The 14,193-nt window shown below is 41.0% G+C and overlaps 1 protein-coding gene across 1 annotated transcript; it reads right to left on the bottom strand.

Annotated features, from left to right (window-relative positions):
- Positions 1-4,047: 4,047 nt before the first annotated feature.
- On the bottom strand, positions 4,048-12,045 carry gcdhb (glutaryl-CoA dehydrogenase b). The gene is made up of 12 exons (XM_004071845.4): positions 11,759-12,045; positions 10,355-10,470; positions 9,736-9,768; positions 9,507-9,647; positions 9,351-9,413; positions 9,066-9,236; positions 7,406-7,535; positions 6,627-6,843; positions 6,437-6,540; positions 6,209-6,334; positions 4,598-4,758; positions 4,048-4,529 (listed from the first exon to the last, which is right to left on the bottom strand). Exons 2-12 carry the CDS (start codon positions 10,455-10,457, stop codon positions 4,456-4,458), a joined length of 1,323 nt encoding a protein of 440 aa, XP_004071893.1. The 5' UTR covers positions 10,458-10,470; positions 11,759-12,045; the 3' UTR covers positions 4,048-4,455.
- Positions 12,046-14,193: the final 2,148 nt, after the last annotated feature.

Genomic DNA, 14,193 nt, shown 5'->3' with positions numbered 1-14,193 from the left:
AGACAAAACGTCAGTGCTCATTTTCGCATTAAACTGCAACTAATTCACCATTTTTATGCAGTGCTTCTGTTTGCTTTTCCTTTGCTTTTAAATATGTCGGTATTTAATTAGAAAAAAGACTTGAGAAAGACAAGATTCTAACTAAAGAAACCAAAGAGAAACCCTAGTTTGTGTCAGTGTTCCCAAACATATTTATTTTTCTATCTATCAGATATGTGATTTGTTTTGATGAGGACAATGCCATGGCTAGACTAAAGGTGATTTGCCACAGCGGGGAGCCTCTGGTGGACTAGCTGGTTGCATCATTTCTGAATTCACAGGAGGATTTTAAAACTCGGAAAATGTGTTTACATAACTGCAGAAGATCCATCTCATTATTTTCCTCCAGCTGCTCATCGGCATGAAACAGCATCTCAGTGAGATTGAGGCTTAGACTTTGACATTCCACTTCAGGATTTTCTAATCTTCTGAAGCTTGTAAAACTGCAGTGCAGACCATCACACCACCATGGTTGACCATGTATTCTATCAATGAAACATCATGTCTGCAGTCGCCTTTTTTAAATTCCATTATTCGGAATTGTAGTAATATTGATGGTTGACTACATGTTTCTTTGAAGATTAGTGTGAAAAAAATACATACACAGTGGTATTAGTTTTTGCAAATGTTCGAAGGTTACAGGACTGTCGGCGTGTCTGCCTGCACCCAGTAAAAAGTATTTTGCTATCCTAGGCACTTATTAGACATTGGGAGTGGGGTCATTTAGACCCACTAGACAGTGCTCTGAACCTTTTTTCTTCAATGATTTGTGATTTTCACGGGTGTCCATGGATAACATGAAATCTTTCCTCCTTTATCGACCTTTGTCATGGTAGGGAGAACACGTCAATGGTCATCTTGACTCATTAGGATAGCCCAAGGGTTACAGTCTCACTCCGATCATCTTTTGATCTACTTTCAAAACGTTCTCAGTGTAATTTTTTTGGCAAGGCCCAGCGCTTAGGGGCAAGGACCAGAACTCACACCACAGGGAATAGGAGACCCCCAGGCTCAGATTTGATGTGATCCCTGGCTTTTAGTCTCACCAGAGAACTCAGGGATCCCTCTCCCTGCGTGGAGAGAGGACTGCTGGGCCCAGGAAACCAGCACCCAGGGAACACGGTCGCCGTTGCCAAGGGCCCAGTATCCCCTACCAAGGATGGGGTAGAGGACAAATGGTCCGAGGTCCCACCTTCCTTGTGAAATGCATGTGTCTTTGTTTGTGAGGGTGTGTGTGTGCATGTATGTGTGTCTGTGTTGGAGTGTATATTCCATTTGGCATCCATTGGAGGGGGACCACTGCCAAGGACAAAGTTTGTGCAGAATTAATCAGAAATGAATTGTTAACAGGATTCTTGACGGGGACCAAGCCTGCACTCATTTCCCATCATCCCTTTGTTTACGTTCTCTCCTGCTTGCTTATAGCCATTCAAGCCAACATTATCGGGGCAACGGAATTTGGCGAGCGATATCGGTTTTGATCCAGATTCCAGCTCAGACGAGTGGAAGACAAAGTCGTTCATGGATCTGGTTGTCTGCAAGAGGATGCATCAGAATGGAGTGGAGCAGGGAGCTGGTGGCTTCCTCTTGTAGGTCCTACATCACACCTACAAGTGTTTTCAAACTATATTTCTTTTGTCTGCTCTACAATCCCAATGATTTGAATAAAGAAATACTCAGAGATGCTATTTGAAGATCAATTGTCTTTCCTCAGAAAAAGGCAGCAAGAACATGTTAAAACACCATTTTCAGTAAAGTAAGTCTTCAAAACCTCATTCACAACCAAAACATCTGGAAGTTGACATGTTTTCTTAACAGTAGTTGAATGAAAAGTCATTTTTAATCACACAAGCCAGTATTTCCTTCGTACAGGACATGCATGACACAGATGTAGACCTCCAGATACATATGCACATATTTTTAAGACAGATTGTTGTACGACAGACCAGATTTTAGTTTCAAATTTGCTTTCGATCCTTTTTTTTCTTTTATCTTTTTGTTGCCCAGAACAACGGCACACCAGAAATAATCTTTGAAATGAGTTCATTTGGTGTATAAAAATGTAACATTTGTCAGTTTAACCCTTGTGCTATCTTAGATGACCCCCCCTTCCATTGACGTGTTCTCCCTACCATGACAAAGGTGGATAAAGGTGGAAAGATTTCATGTAATCCATGGACACCAGTGAAGATCACAAATCATTGAAGAAAAAAGGTTCAGCGCACTGTCTAGTGGGTCTAGATGACCCAACTCCCAATGTTAAAGTGCCTAGGATAGCACAAGGGTTACACATGAGTTCTGTGATCCATTTCAGCTCAAGTGATTTGACAGTTTTTCATTCAAAAGAAAAACGAAATTTGTGTTTTCTGTGTCCAAAAAGGACCTTTTATGTCGTTCGCTAAGTAAGATGTTTGTGTGAGACTGAAAATCTGACATTAAAATGCCTTCTTTAGGATTCAACAGAGCTTTTTCACCTCCAAACGCGCCAGAAAAATTCTGATGTTCTAACGCTGAAGCTGCTGTCACCAACCTGATGTAAACACTGTAAATCCAGATCAGCTCAGCCACTCACACAGAATAATATTCACATTTAAAAGCTGCATTTTCTGCATCATTTAAGACCCATCCTTTCCACAGAGCCCCTGACACATCTATAATCCAGATGATTAGTTCTGATTAAAAGATGCCTAATTACACAAGTGGCTGCTGGTGTCTGCAAGAGAAAATATGAGGGATAATACCAGAGCAGCATGATTCATCATCTCCTTCATCCCTGATGAAGAGGTCCGTTCAGGGTCCGGTTTGTCTCTGTGAGTCACATCCGCTCTACAGATTACCGCCTGCTGCTCGTATGAAAAATGGGATTTGCTTATATAAGTCGGCGTGCGGAACATGACCGGCCACCACGGGGGGATTTGCTGCATTTTAAGTCCTTTCCCTTCAAAAAGTGACAGCGGCACACGTGTGACGAGGCCCCCCAGTACATACATCCACCTTGATGGATTTAAAGAGGGAGGGGCCAAAAGATTATCCGATCAGAACATTTTGTAGTTTATTACTCAGCTAGCTGAGTTAAAGTAGTTTTATGTTTTACTAAGGAATTGGGTAGTAATGAGTTACTTTTACTTAAGTAACTTTTTCTGCTTGGTTACATTTTATAATAATTTGTTCTGATTTTGAACACGTTTACCTGTCCATGATCTGTCATGCATTAAAAAAAACATGTAAATATGAATGAAAACTTACCTTTCCAATAATAACTTTTGCTGGTCCGACAAAATAAAAGCACCAACACAGCTGCAGGAAACATGGTGGGACGTGGACAGATGGGGGGGGGGGGGGGTGGGGGGGGATTATTTAGTTGCAGTAAATCATGGCTAGGGGAAAATTGTATATATTTAACAATGGAAAGGTGTCAAAAATTAGGAGGGAATCGGAGTTAAAAAAGAAAAAGAAAGGGATTTTATATTTTGCTGATCCACTCACTCAGTTTTCAAAATATCAAAAAATGATGTCAACAAGTGCATTCATTTTTATCAAGTAACTTTAAGTGTTGGCAATTTTTTTTTATGATTTAGTTCAGTCAAGTTTTAGTCTAAATTATCAAATTGTTTTTTTAATCGGCAATTCTTACTCAATTGTCTTAATGACTATTTTTATAATATTGCTTTGAAGGCTTCTCTTACAGATCATCTCATTTCATAATAAAAACAAAAAAATTGTAAACCTGCTGCCCGGGAACTTACCTCACCTCAAATGCAGCATGGATTTATGGGTAATATTTTAAAACAATATAAGATCACAAGTGGGAGTAAAAGATTCTCTTGTTAAACATGGTGGTGGTCCTATTATAACCTGGGAACCTGCAGCAGCCATGTTTTTAATCAGGAAGAAACCGCCTCCATGTGTGAGGAAGATGAGGCTTGAACGTGCATTTAAACCCTGAGGAAGTCCATTAAGGTTTTCTATGCAATAATGTAAAACCAAATGTCAATAAACAAGAAAACATTCCCTTTTTGTTAAATGTTTATTCATTCAAATTTTTTTGCAAACTTGGAACACTTTAGTGTCAAGAGCCTGTAAAGTGCAAGAATCACTGAACCATTGTAACTGAAAGACTCCTGTTTACATTAAGAACAAAATAGCCTCACAGGCGATCACACACACGCACACACAGACACACACACACACACACACACCAACTGTGATGATGCTGTATAATTTCTGCAAACTATTTATTGTAAAAGATAAAACAAAGAATCTTTTTCGATCCTGCTGTTGTTTGACAGACCTACTTCTACTAAAGCAGCGACAGGCTTAAATCATGGGTTTATCTGTAGTTAAAGTCTGTTTTCAACAAACTCTGCTTTGACTTTAGACCACGGAGGTGAAATCTGAGGCCTGGTTGTCGGCTTCCTACTTGCCCACGGTGAAGGACTGCAGCCCGGTGATGGCTCTGCCCAGGATCAGGGCGTGGATGTCGTGGGTGCCTGCAGGAGGAAGCAGACGTCAAGCAGCTGCAGGCGGTGGAGGAGAGACTCTGCCGCCTCTCCTTTACCTTCGTACGTGTTGACGGCCTCCAGGTTCATGACGTGGCGGATGATGTGGTACTCGTCTGCGATGCCGTTTCCTCCCAGCATGTCTCTGGCCTGCCGGGCGATGTCCAGCGCTTTGCCACAGCTGTTCCTCTTCAGCATGGAGATCATCTCCGGCGCCGCTCTGCACGCAAACGGCGAACACGGAGATTAGTTCCAACGTGCCGCGCAGAGTGGGATCAAATCAAAACATTTTTGTAGGACCCACTGGAACAATAGTGAGAAGTTGATACATTTGGCACTGAAACGGACTGGAAAACCTGCCAGCAGTAGCTGGGATAGGCTCCAGCAACCCCGAAAGGGAGTCAGCGGGTTCTGAAGATCAATGGATGGCATCATCGATATATTCTACTGTCACGTGACACACTGGCGCATGACGACAAAATAATCCCATTGAGAGGAATCCCCATTCACAGCTAGTTTGGTTCTTTGATGTATTTTTTTTTTCACATTGCTGGAATAATTTTAATTGCGTCTAAAATGTTGCTGTCTGTCTCACGTGTTTTAAGTTAAAGTCCCATTGGTAATTTGTTCTCCCCACCTCCTGGGGGGGCGGTGAGCTGCAGACACAGCTGCTCAGAAACCATCTACCCGTGACCCCTCCCCCGGGTCAGTGCCGTCCAGAAAAAAGGTATTTAGAAAATGACGTGTGAAAAGGTACTTTCATTACATATTAATAAACCAAAGAATTTATAAAATCTATAATAATTCTATTATATTATTATTATTATTATACAGTGCAAAAAGAATGAAAGGCAGAAGTTTTTTGCCATTATGGTGGATTTTTACAGGTGTTGCTTACCTCAGTGTATTTGTATGTGTGGTAGAGGGAGTTTTTTTTTTTCATTGTACATCACTTTGAGGTGTTTTTAATAAGAAAAAGGTTTTGTTAGTTAACTTTTAGGCTTGGATCATAAGCATTTCCAACCTCAGTTACATAGATTCTGGCATGTAGGTAAAATAAATAAATAAATAAAATAAATCACAGATATTCAGAAGCTGTTACCACTTGACAACAATGTGTTACTTGTAACACTAAAAGGCGCAGTTCTTACAGTATTCACAGATTAATCTTTAGAGACATTAAATATTGAAATAAATCATTTTCCAAGCTTATATTTGAGCTGTGTTTTGGGAAAATCGGTTAAAAAATGAGGGAGCTAGCCTGATTTTTGCCCGTCTTCAACTGGAACAGCAGGTTTCTGTTGTCGGGACTGAATGTGTGGCAATGGCGCCCGCGCGCGCACGCCACTGTGTGTAGCAGCAAATAGGCAAGTGCCAATCCAGTGATATATGTCGATGGTGGGTATGTTTGAATGATTGATGGTTTTTCCATCGCCGCTCACTGGAATTGCTCACTAAATGGTGGTGGAGCCACTATTGTTCCCACCGTTTACAACTGGTGCTATGTTCACACCATCTCTATTATCAGCTGTTCTGCCTTTTTGGATTTAAAACTCCTGGGAGAACCTGCTGGAGTTCGTCTCAGTGTCAAAGCGAGCAGATTCCCTCCCCAAAAAATTCTTATTTCACGAATGGACTGGTGCAGCCTTAGATCACAAAGGTTCCCTCACTTTTTCTCATCGATGAGTCTGCCCAGCTGCAGACAGGACTGCAGACCCACAGTGATCTCCGTCAGCATGTCGGCCATCTTCTTCTGGATCAGCTGGTTCCTCGCCAATGGAACGCCAAACTGGATTCTGGTTCAGGAAACAGACAAGTGAATCTTCTTGCTCCATAGTCATCCACTGCAGCAAACATGGATATCTCTGTGTAAGACAATAAAAAGAAGTGCTTTGGACCTGTCGAGCGTGTACTGACGAGCAGCATGGAAGCAGAACTCGGCTGCACCCAGAGCCCCCCACGCAATGCCGTAACGGGCGTTGTTCAGGCAGCCGAAAGGACCCTGAGGGAAACGGGAGGGAAACTCTTCCAGTGGAACCTCATTCAAACCTTTGAAAAGATCCTCTTGAATGGAAAAGATGCGCTCACCCCCAAGCCTGTGACTTTAGGCAGCAGGTTCTCCTCGGGGACCTCCACCTCATCCATGAGGATCATTCCTGTGGCTGAGGCTCTCAGAGAGAACTTCCCCTCGATCTTCGGCGTGGAGAAGCCCTTCATGCCGCGCTCCAGGATGAAACCGCGAACTTTTCCATCCTCGCATTTAGCCCAGACCACCGCGATGTCCGCCACTGGAGAGTTGGTGATCCTGAAGGAAAGTGTCATGTTATGGTTAGAGTTGTCTAGGTGTTAAGCTGGTGAAGAAAAGAATGCTCAAAACGGTTGAAAATCTAAAAAAAAAAATAGCAGAACTACAAGAACTTTTCTGGAAAACTTTGTTCTGAGAAATTGAGCTCAAGTACATAAAGGGGCTAAAATTAAGGGAGGTACAGGCCATTTAATAGGAACTACGACTGGAGAGCTCCACCAAGTGGACAAATTCTTAATTACAGTCGTTTCCTAAAGTGTTTCTGTGAAGGCTCTTCATCATCCACATGGTTCCATAAAAGAAAAAGGTTTTCATTTGGACTTAGTTTATAAGTTTTTCTTTAGGAAATACATTCTACAACTCCTTCATCATGAAAACATGACTGTTTTTCTCATTATTCTGACTAAACGTCACTTAATACAATCTAAATCCATTTAATGAGATTTAAATCAATCAATCATGGAATCAGATTGGAGAAGGACATTATTTATATGTTTATTATGCAAAAGATCAGTGAGGATTGGGCTTAATCTGTGATCCACGCTGGCAGAGCAGGACTCACCACGTCTTTGAGCCCGTCAGGGAGTAGGTGCCGCTGGAGGGGTTGTACTTGGCTCTGGTCTCCATGCCGCTGGGGTCACTGCCGTGGTTGGGTTCGGTCAAACCAAAGCAGCCCAGGATTTCCCCACGAGCTGAAGGGGACAGACAGCACGAGATGTGGCGTCAAAATGGGATTTGCACTCATGGAAAGCACAAGAGTGAGTTAAAATGTACAACTTCTTTACCAATAAATTACAACTTTATGTAAAACGATTTCTAAGAATCTGTACGAACCTGTTCTAGAAGCAAATATGCACAAAAACAGCAACTATAAAGGATAAACTTGACCTCATTCTGAATCTCTACAGTTGGCTGAAGAAGACTTCACAGAAAAAAAAAACCCAATCAAATCACCGTGAGATATTTCAAAAGCGTTTTTAGCCAAAAGTAAATAAAACCTCTCATTTTCTAGGACATAACTTCTGCAGGGCAGCAGTAGTTCATTACAAAGTTGCCTCTGAGTCGTGGGTGGGAGCATTGGTGTGGAAACACCGACCCTCTTCCCCTCCCCGCTGCAGAGAGCTCTCTGTTTACATTCTCTTTACAGCCTCTCACGACCCCAACCTAACATTAGTGGTGTAACAAACATGGTGAGCCGTATCGGAGAGATCCAGCTGTACGGTTTAGATCCAGATTCAGTTCAGACCAGGAAAACAAAGACGATCATGGATCTGTTTGGATCAGAATGGAGCGGAGCAGGAAGACTGGAGTCATTCAACGTCACAAATACCAGTACTCTATTTTGAAAAACGACATTTTCTCATCTGCTCCTGGTTCACAACAATTTGAACACTAAGGGATGCAGTTTGAAGCTCATTGTCTTTATACATGACCTCCATCATCAGAAAAAAAAGCCACAAGAACACGTTGAAAACACCAAAAACACTATTTTTCTCAGAGTGAGACTTCCAGATTGAAAGACAGAAAGCAGCTTTGTTAGAAATATAGTCTGAATGCCAAAACTCAACAGATTTGAACTTAAACATCATATTATCTCTACAGGAGCTTTCAGCATCTTTATGAGTTTATGAGGGATACAGTCCATTTCATGTAAAGACACAACGTAAAGGAAAGCATGGTTACCACTGATTATTGCATTAAAACCAATTTGGATCCGTATCCTCTACAATTTGAAATACTAAAGGCGAATAAGTGAATACGTTTCTATGCAAATATGTGAATGAAAAGAGGCTTTCACAGCGGAAACAGCAGAGTTTATGGCAATCGACTTTATTTTATCTGGGACTACAAATTTATTTGACTAATATAATATAGACAAACACAAATTCTTCCGATTGCTCTGCTTTTCATCTCTTTTGCATCCTGGTCTAAAACTGACTGTGGATACTTTCAAACAAATGGATGTCATTTAGTGTTTGGATTAGTGCTGCGAAACCAGAGATGCAAATAGCAACGTTTTTTTATTGATACAAACTATAGAAAAGTGGCTTAAATTCATAAAATCTGTTTTAGATTTTGAATCAGGTGTAGAAATAAAGATCAAGTATCGCAAGTCGATGCAAACTGGTCTCCTCAGATGTGTCTGCTTGAATTGTTTTAGCTTCCATGCAGGTTTCTTTGGAGCGATTTGGACATTAAACTGAAGGTGAAAATGCTCTTACCCAGCCTGGGAAGGTACTTCTGCTTCTGCTCCTCTGTTCCGTATGCATTAATGGGATGCATGACCAGGGAGGACTGAACGCTCATCACTGAGCGGTAGCCACTGTCCACTCTCTCCACCTCTCTGGCAATCAAACCGTAGGCGACGTAGCTCGTTCCCGCACAGCCGTAACCTTAAAATGTGTGGGGGAAAAACAGAGCACAGATCATCAGATGTTCCCCATTTGTTAGTGTTAATATCATAAGATAATAAAAAAACAGTTCCTCTTTCATGTGATCAAACTGACCTTTGATGGTTGGGCCAAGGACCCCCATATCTCCCATCTCTGACACTATTTCTCTGTGGAAGACTGGAATAAAAAAATGACATGTAGGATGAACACGTCACCTCTAAATGAAAGTTCAGAGTTTAGATAGGGAGGTAAAAAGAGATGCTCTTTCACCTTCATGTCTGTTTGCCATCAGGATGCGAGGCATGAGCTTCTCCTGGCAGTAAGTCCGAAACGAATCCCTGATCATGACCTCCTCCTCCGTCAGCTGGCCCTCGAGGTCCAGCGCATCACGCCAGTCGAACTGGACCTTAGCTGCCACAAAATCAGGACAAGACCAGCTTCAGAATCTCAGTGCAACCAAAAAGACCGTCAAAAAGGATTTTTCTGGATGTATACTCACGCGCCTTAGCCTTCTGTTCAAACTTCTCTGCATCTGTCCAATAAAAAAGAAGAATTTCTATCAAAATACATCGATATCAAACCTTTAATTTGTATCACAGAGCAGTAAATGTAGATTTTGCGTTCAAATGTGATTTAGATTTTACTCATTTTTTTAAAACAGGACCAAAAAACGCCACCACCTCAGCTGTCGTGGATTTATGGATTACAATCTTCTTCAACTCTATTTGAGGAACCGGAAATGCAGAACAAATATGTGGGAGGAGCCACGGAAAGTGCTGATGATCAGATCTCTGCTTCATGGTCTGAATACCAAGTAAACAATCCCACAGGTTTGCAGCAGATACCAACACAACGCAGCTATAATATGGTGGTGAATGAAGTACAGTGCACCTAAATGAGCTGAAAGCCCTGATCATGGCTGTGGTTCACCCGTAGTTTCAGAACACTCCCCCTTGACAGAGCAAACATCGCATTTTCCCCTCGTTTCTAAGATTTACTCAGTAACTTTCAAAGTGGTCTTGTTCTCCCGTAAGTTGTTGAAATCTAAAAGATTCATCAAATCAGAGTAAAAAAAGGTTCCCCTCTGCAGCTCCTGTAACCGGATCAGGGTGACTGACCGTGCCGGGTGGCCGCCGCCGTTCCTTGAGCTCTGCAAGCGGAGACCAGAGCGCATCTGTGAGGACGGACCAAGAGACGGTGCACAGCGTTTCTCAATGCCATGACAACAAAGAACCTGTGGCAGAGTGAGAACAAACACTACCTTCAATAATGTTTCTTATCAAGAACTTTGGGTTCAACCAGTCCACAACACAAACAGGTGAAAACTGTTAGAGACCACATCCAGCATTTTTAGTGGATAACATATCCCACACACAAAAAAAACTTGTGTTAATCCACCTCATACATACACCAGGTGGGACTAATTTTTTTTTCTACAGTCATAATGTGACCCTGTCACGGAGTTGGCAAATAAATCTTTGTACGGCTGAAAACCGCACCAAAAAGAAAAAACGAGTAAAGTCCAGCGTTGCTCCAACTATGATGCAGCTGTATGTGACGAATACCAACAAAGGCTTCCACAAGACGCGGGCGTTGTGTTTATGTCCGACTAGCTAATTAAATGTTTAATTATTTCCATATATTGTGACAATCAATTCAAATCTTTGGTAGATATTGGCTTGAAAAGTTAAAAAAAAATGAACACACAAAGTACAGTAATGAACAGTCAATTGTGACATGTTTCAAGGATATGTATTATTTTATCAGTATTTTAGGAGGATTTAATTATTATGTTTTCCATGTATTTAAAGGATTGCATTACCTCTGCTGTCTTCAGCCTATTTGAGAACCACTACGGTATAGTCCAACAACCAGCCAATGACAATAGCGAAAAATATTTTTTTCTGTTTTAGTGTCAAAGGTCACGAAAGGGACAAAGTCAAGATCAGCAAGACTCATAAATGAATGAATAGAGAAAGAAAGAACAACCGGAAACTAACTCGGAAACTTCCGGATGTGCTCAAGGTTTTTCAAAATATCTCTAAAAACACAAATCTGACGAAAAATAATAGCACAAACAGCAAAATGTCTCAAGACCGATCCCATAAGAACGAAAGTGATCAAATAAAATCAATTTGAATACAAATGAAAAAGAAGAATTAAGACAGAAATATAAACCCGCAAGCAGTTAGCGCCATCGGTCTTAAGACAGCAAGAACCAGAAGTTACAATTTATAACTAAATAAACGATTTAACATTTTCATCTCCCTCGTACAAGTGTGAAAGCGTCGAAACAGTGTCGACAAACCAAACAACCACGACAGTTCAGCCGAGCTTGTAACAGCAGTGATGCTAGCTTGGCTAACCTGTGCAGTTAGGTAACTGTACCCGGCTACATGCTAACACCTGGTTTAGTAATACATTGGAGTGGATTTCATAATGACTAGAAATACAAAAGGCTGAATTTTTGTCAATATATAATACATAATACGAAAGTAACGAGCATATAGGCGGGTTTTTACCTGACTTAAGTGGACGAAATATCGCAGACTGAGCTCGTCGTCCCTCGTTACTTTTTAGTGAAGCGACGTCAAAACAGATAGCTACGTCATCGCGTAAGGACAAAAAACTTTCAGTGACTGTGGTCTAAATCTAAGCTAAATATACAATTTTTGTACATGAACGAAATAAAAAGAATCTTTGAATTCCTATATATATTTTATTTATCGTATTCAATGTATAAATTCATCAAATATGAAGACGAATTACTTTAAAGGAGTCGAGCTGCATTTGACGATTCTGATTGGCTGATAAGTGGGGGCGTGTCTGTCTGTTTTGCTCAAGCTCCCAAAATAAAAGTCCAACACACAAGGAAACCTCCAAGCTTTTGTTACTTAACACGTTTTTCATTTAACACTAAAAAATAAAATCCAAAACACCAATACAACTGTATACTGGACAATTATCACTGTTGATCACTAGATGGTGTGCGTCATTTTCTGTTGTCCAGAAATTTGATTCAATTAAGGAGCAAAACATTTGACAGAATTTTATTTTACAAACAACTACTTAGTATTGGTGTGTTTACATTTAATAACATAACAGACACAAGCAGTCACAAGCAGTTGATTTTTTGTTTTAATTGTTAATTAGTTATTATTATTAATTGTTTTAAGTGCTATAAATTGTAATCAAATGTAAAAAAAAAAAAACTCTAAAGATTTAAACTTTGAGATAACTTTTCCTTTAAAGTTTCTTACTAAATTATAAGAAAAATCAGCAGCTGGATGGGCCGCATGCATGAGTGAGCAGGATTCATTTCCACGACAAGCTTACTCCAGTGTGGGTCCCCAGGAGAGACCCTTAAAGCTACTGCCTAACTATGCCACCACAGGGGGGTACATCATCCAGGCCAGGCCGAAAGGTGAACAACAACTACATCATTGGACAATTTGTCCTTTTGTAAAATGTTGCTGTTTGTTAACATCTTAAATTAGAGATGTATGACGCAATGCCTAAGCGTAAATAAGTATTGGACATCCTGACTGGGTACTTGGGGGTCTTAGTTAAATGTGTCGACTTTTTCTGGAAACTTGAGTCTGTTTTATAGATTATAGTTGTTATTTTGCTTTTAAGATTGAGTATGAGAATGTGTAGTTGTGTGAATCTGACCCTGTGATGAACTGGTGACCTGTATTGATTGCACCTTGTCTTTTTCCTGAGGACCATCAGGGTGGACTGGAGTCATCAAAAATGGATTGCTTTTAGGACCCAAACATGGTGGAGCCAAGACAAGATTTGGGGTTATTTAAGGATACTGAAACTTAGGTGCAAAGCAGCAATGATGAAAGCGGCTTCTATGGTTGCCACATCTGCAACTTAATTGAAAACAGCATGCTTTTAGCAGTCAGAAACAATTTCTTAAGTTTACTAGTTCATTTGTGTCATTGATCCATTCCCACTCTTCTGGATGATGTTCTTAGAAACACTTAGAGTAATGTGTTGAGCGTTTAATGCCCCTGTCAGCCTTCCAGCAGTCAACAAACATCAGCTGACAGATAAGACAGAGCTTAAAGTTGATCAGTCCCACGTCCACCTTGCTTTTGCTTCACCTACAGAACATTTCACCACTGTTTTTCCATCTCCAATACATGTCCTGAACAACTCTAATGTTCTTTCATCCAAACCACACAGATCCTCTCTCTGTTTTCTGTCAAAGACTGTCTCTAGTTCTGCAAAAAGACAATGTGACTCCTTCTGACTCTTCTCCAGAAACATCATTGAAGCTAATTTTGCATCTGTGGTTCTCTTTCTCTACATGAAAGTATGCTGTTGCTCAAAATTGCTCACTGCTGACCTCAGTCTGGGTTCCACCGCTCTTTCCCATAATGTCATTGTGACTCATCAGCTGGTTTCTTCTGTAATTTCCACAACTTTTTTTCTCATTCATCAGATCTCCAAAGTTCTCCCTCCATCTTCCCATCCCACTTGTAGAATCTGTCAAAAAATTTCCCTTCCTGTCTATGTTCATTCTAACTTGCTGCACATCTTTCCACATCTCCTCATACGCCCTTCGTTTGCCCTTAACCACATACTCCAGGTGCAACATCTCCTTGTACTCATGTCTTCTGTTTTTTTAGTGTCTCACTTTTTCTAAGCTAGCCTTTTCTTCTGAACTCGCTCCTGAACTTCTTAATTGCACCACGGGAATTGCTTTCCCCTCTCCAAATGAAACACCGAGCCCCTTCCTCTCAGTCTCCTTCATCAATTTAGTTTTACCCACTCGGCTATGAAGAACCTTCTGATCTCCCCAAAGTCTGCTTGAACTAACCCTAACCCTAAAAGCCGCCTTCTTTTTCAGCTTCCACCACTTGATACTCGGATCCGCTTTTAGTCCTGTTCCTCACCATCAAGGTTATCCTACATGATGGGACACACCTTGATCATGAAGAAAAGG

The sequence above is a fragment of the Oryzias latipes genome, chromosome 8, assembly GCF_053564925.1.
Source record: "Oryzias latipes strain Hd-rR chromosome 8, Olatipes_Hd-rR_3.1".
NCBI lineage: Eukaryota > Metazoa > Chordata > Actinopteri > Beloniformes > Adrianichthyidae > Oryzias > Oryzias latipes.
This window is presented reverse-complemented; position numbering and strand designations above follow the sequence as displayed.

Bases quoted from the DNA above. Each gene is read 5' to 3' on its own strand.
- gcdhb (XM_004071845.4), bottom strand. From the start codon at position 10,457: ATGGCATTGAGAAACGCTGTGCACCGTCTCTTGGTCCGTCCTCACAGA. The intron at 9,648-9,735 runs GTGAGTATACAT...ATTTTGTGGCAG, and splicing joins TGAACAGAAGGCTAAGGCGC to CTAAGGTCCAGTTCGACTGG. The intron at 7,536-9,065 runs GTAAGAGCATTT...TGTCCCCTTCAG, and splicing joins GAAGTACCTTCCCAGGCTGG to CTCGTGGGGAAATCCTGGGC.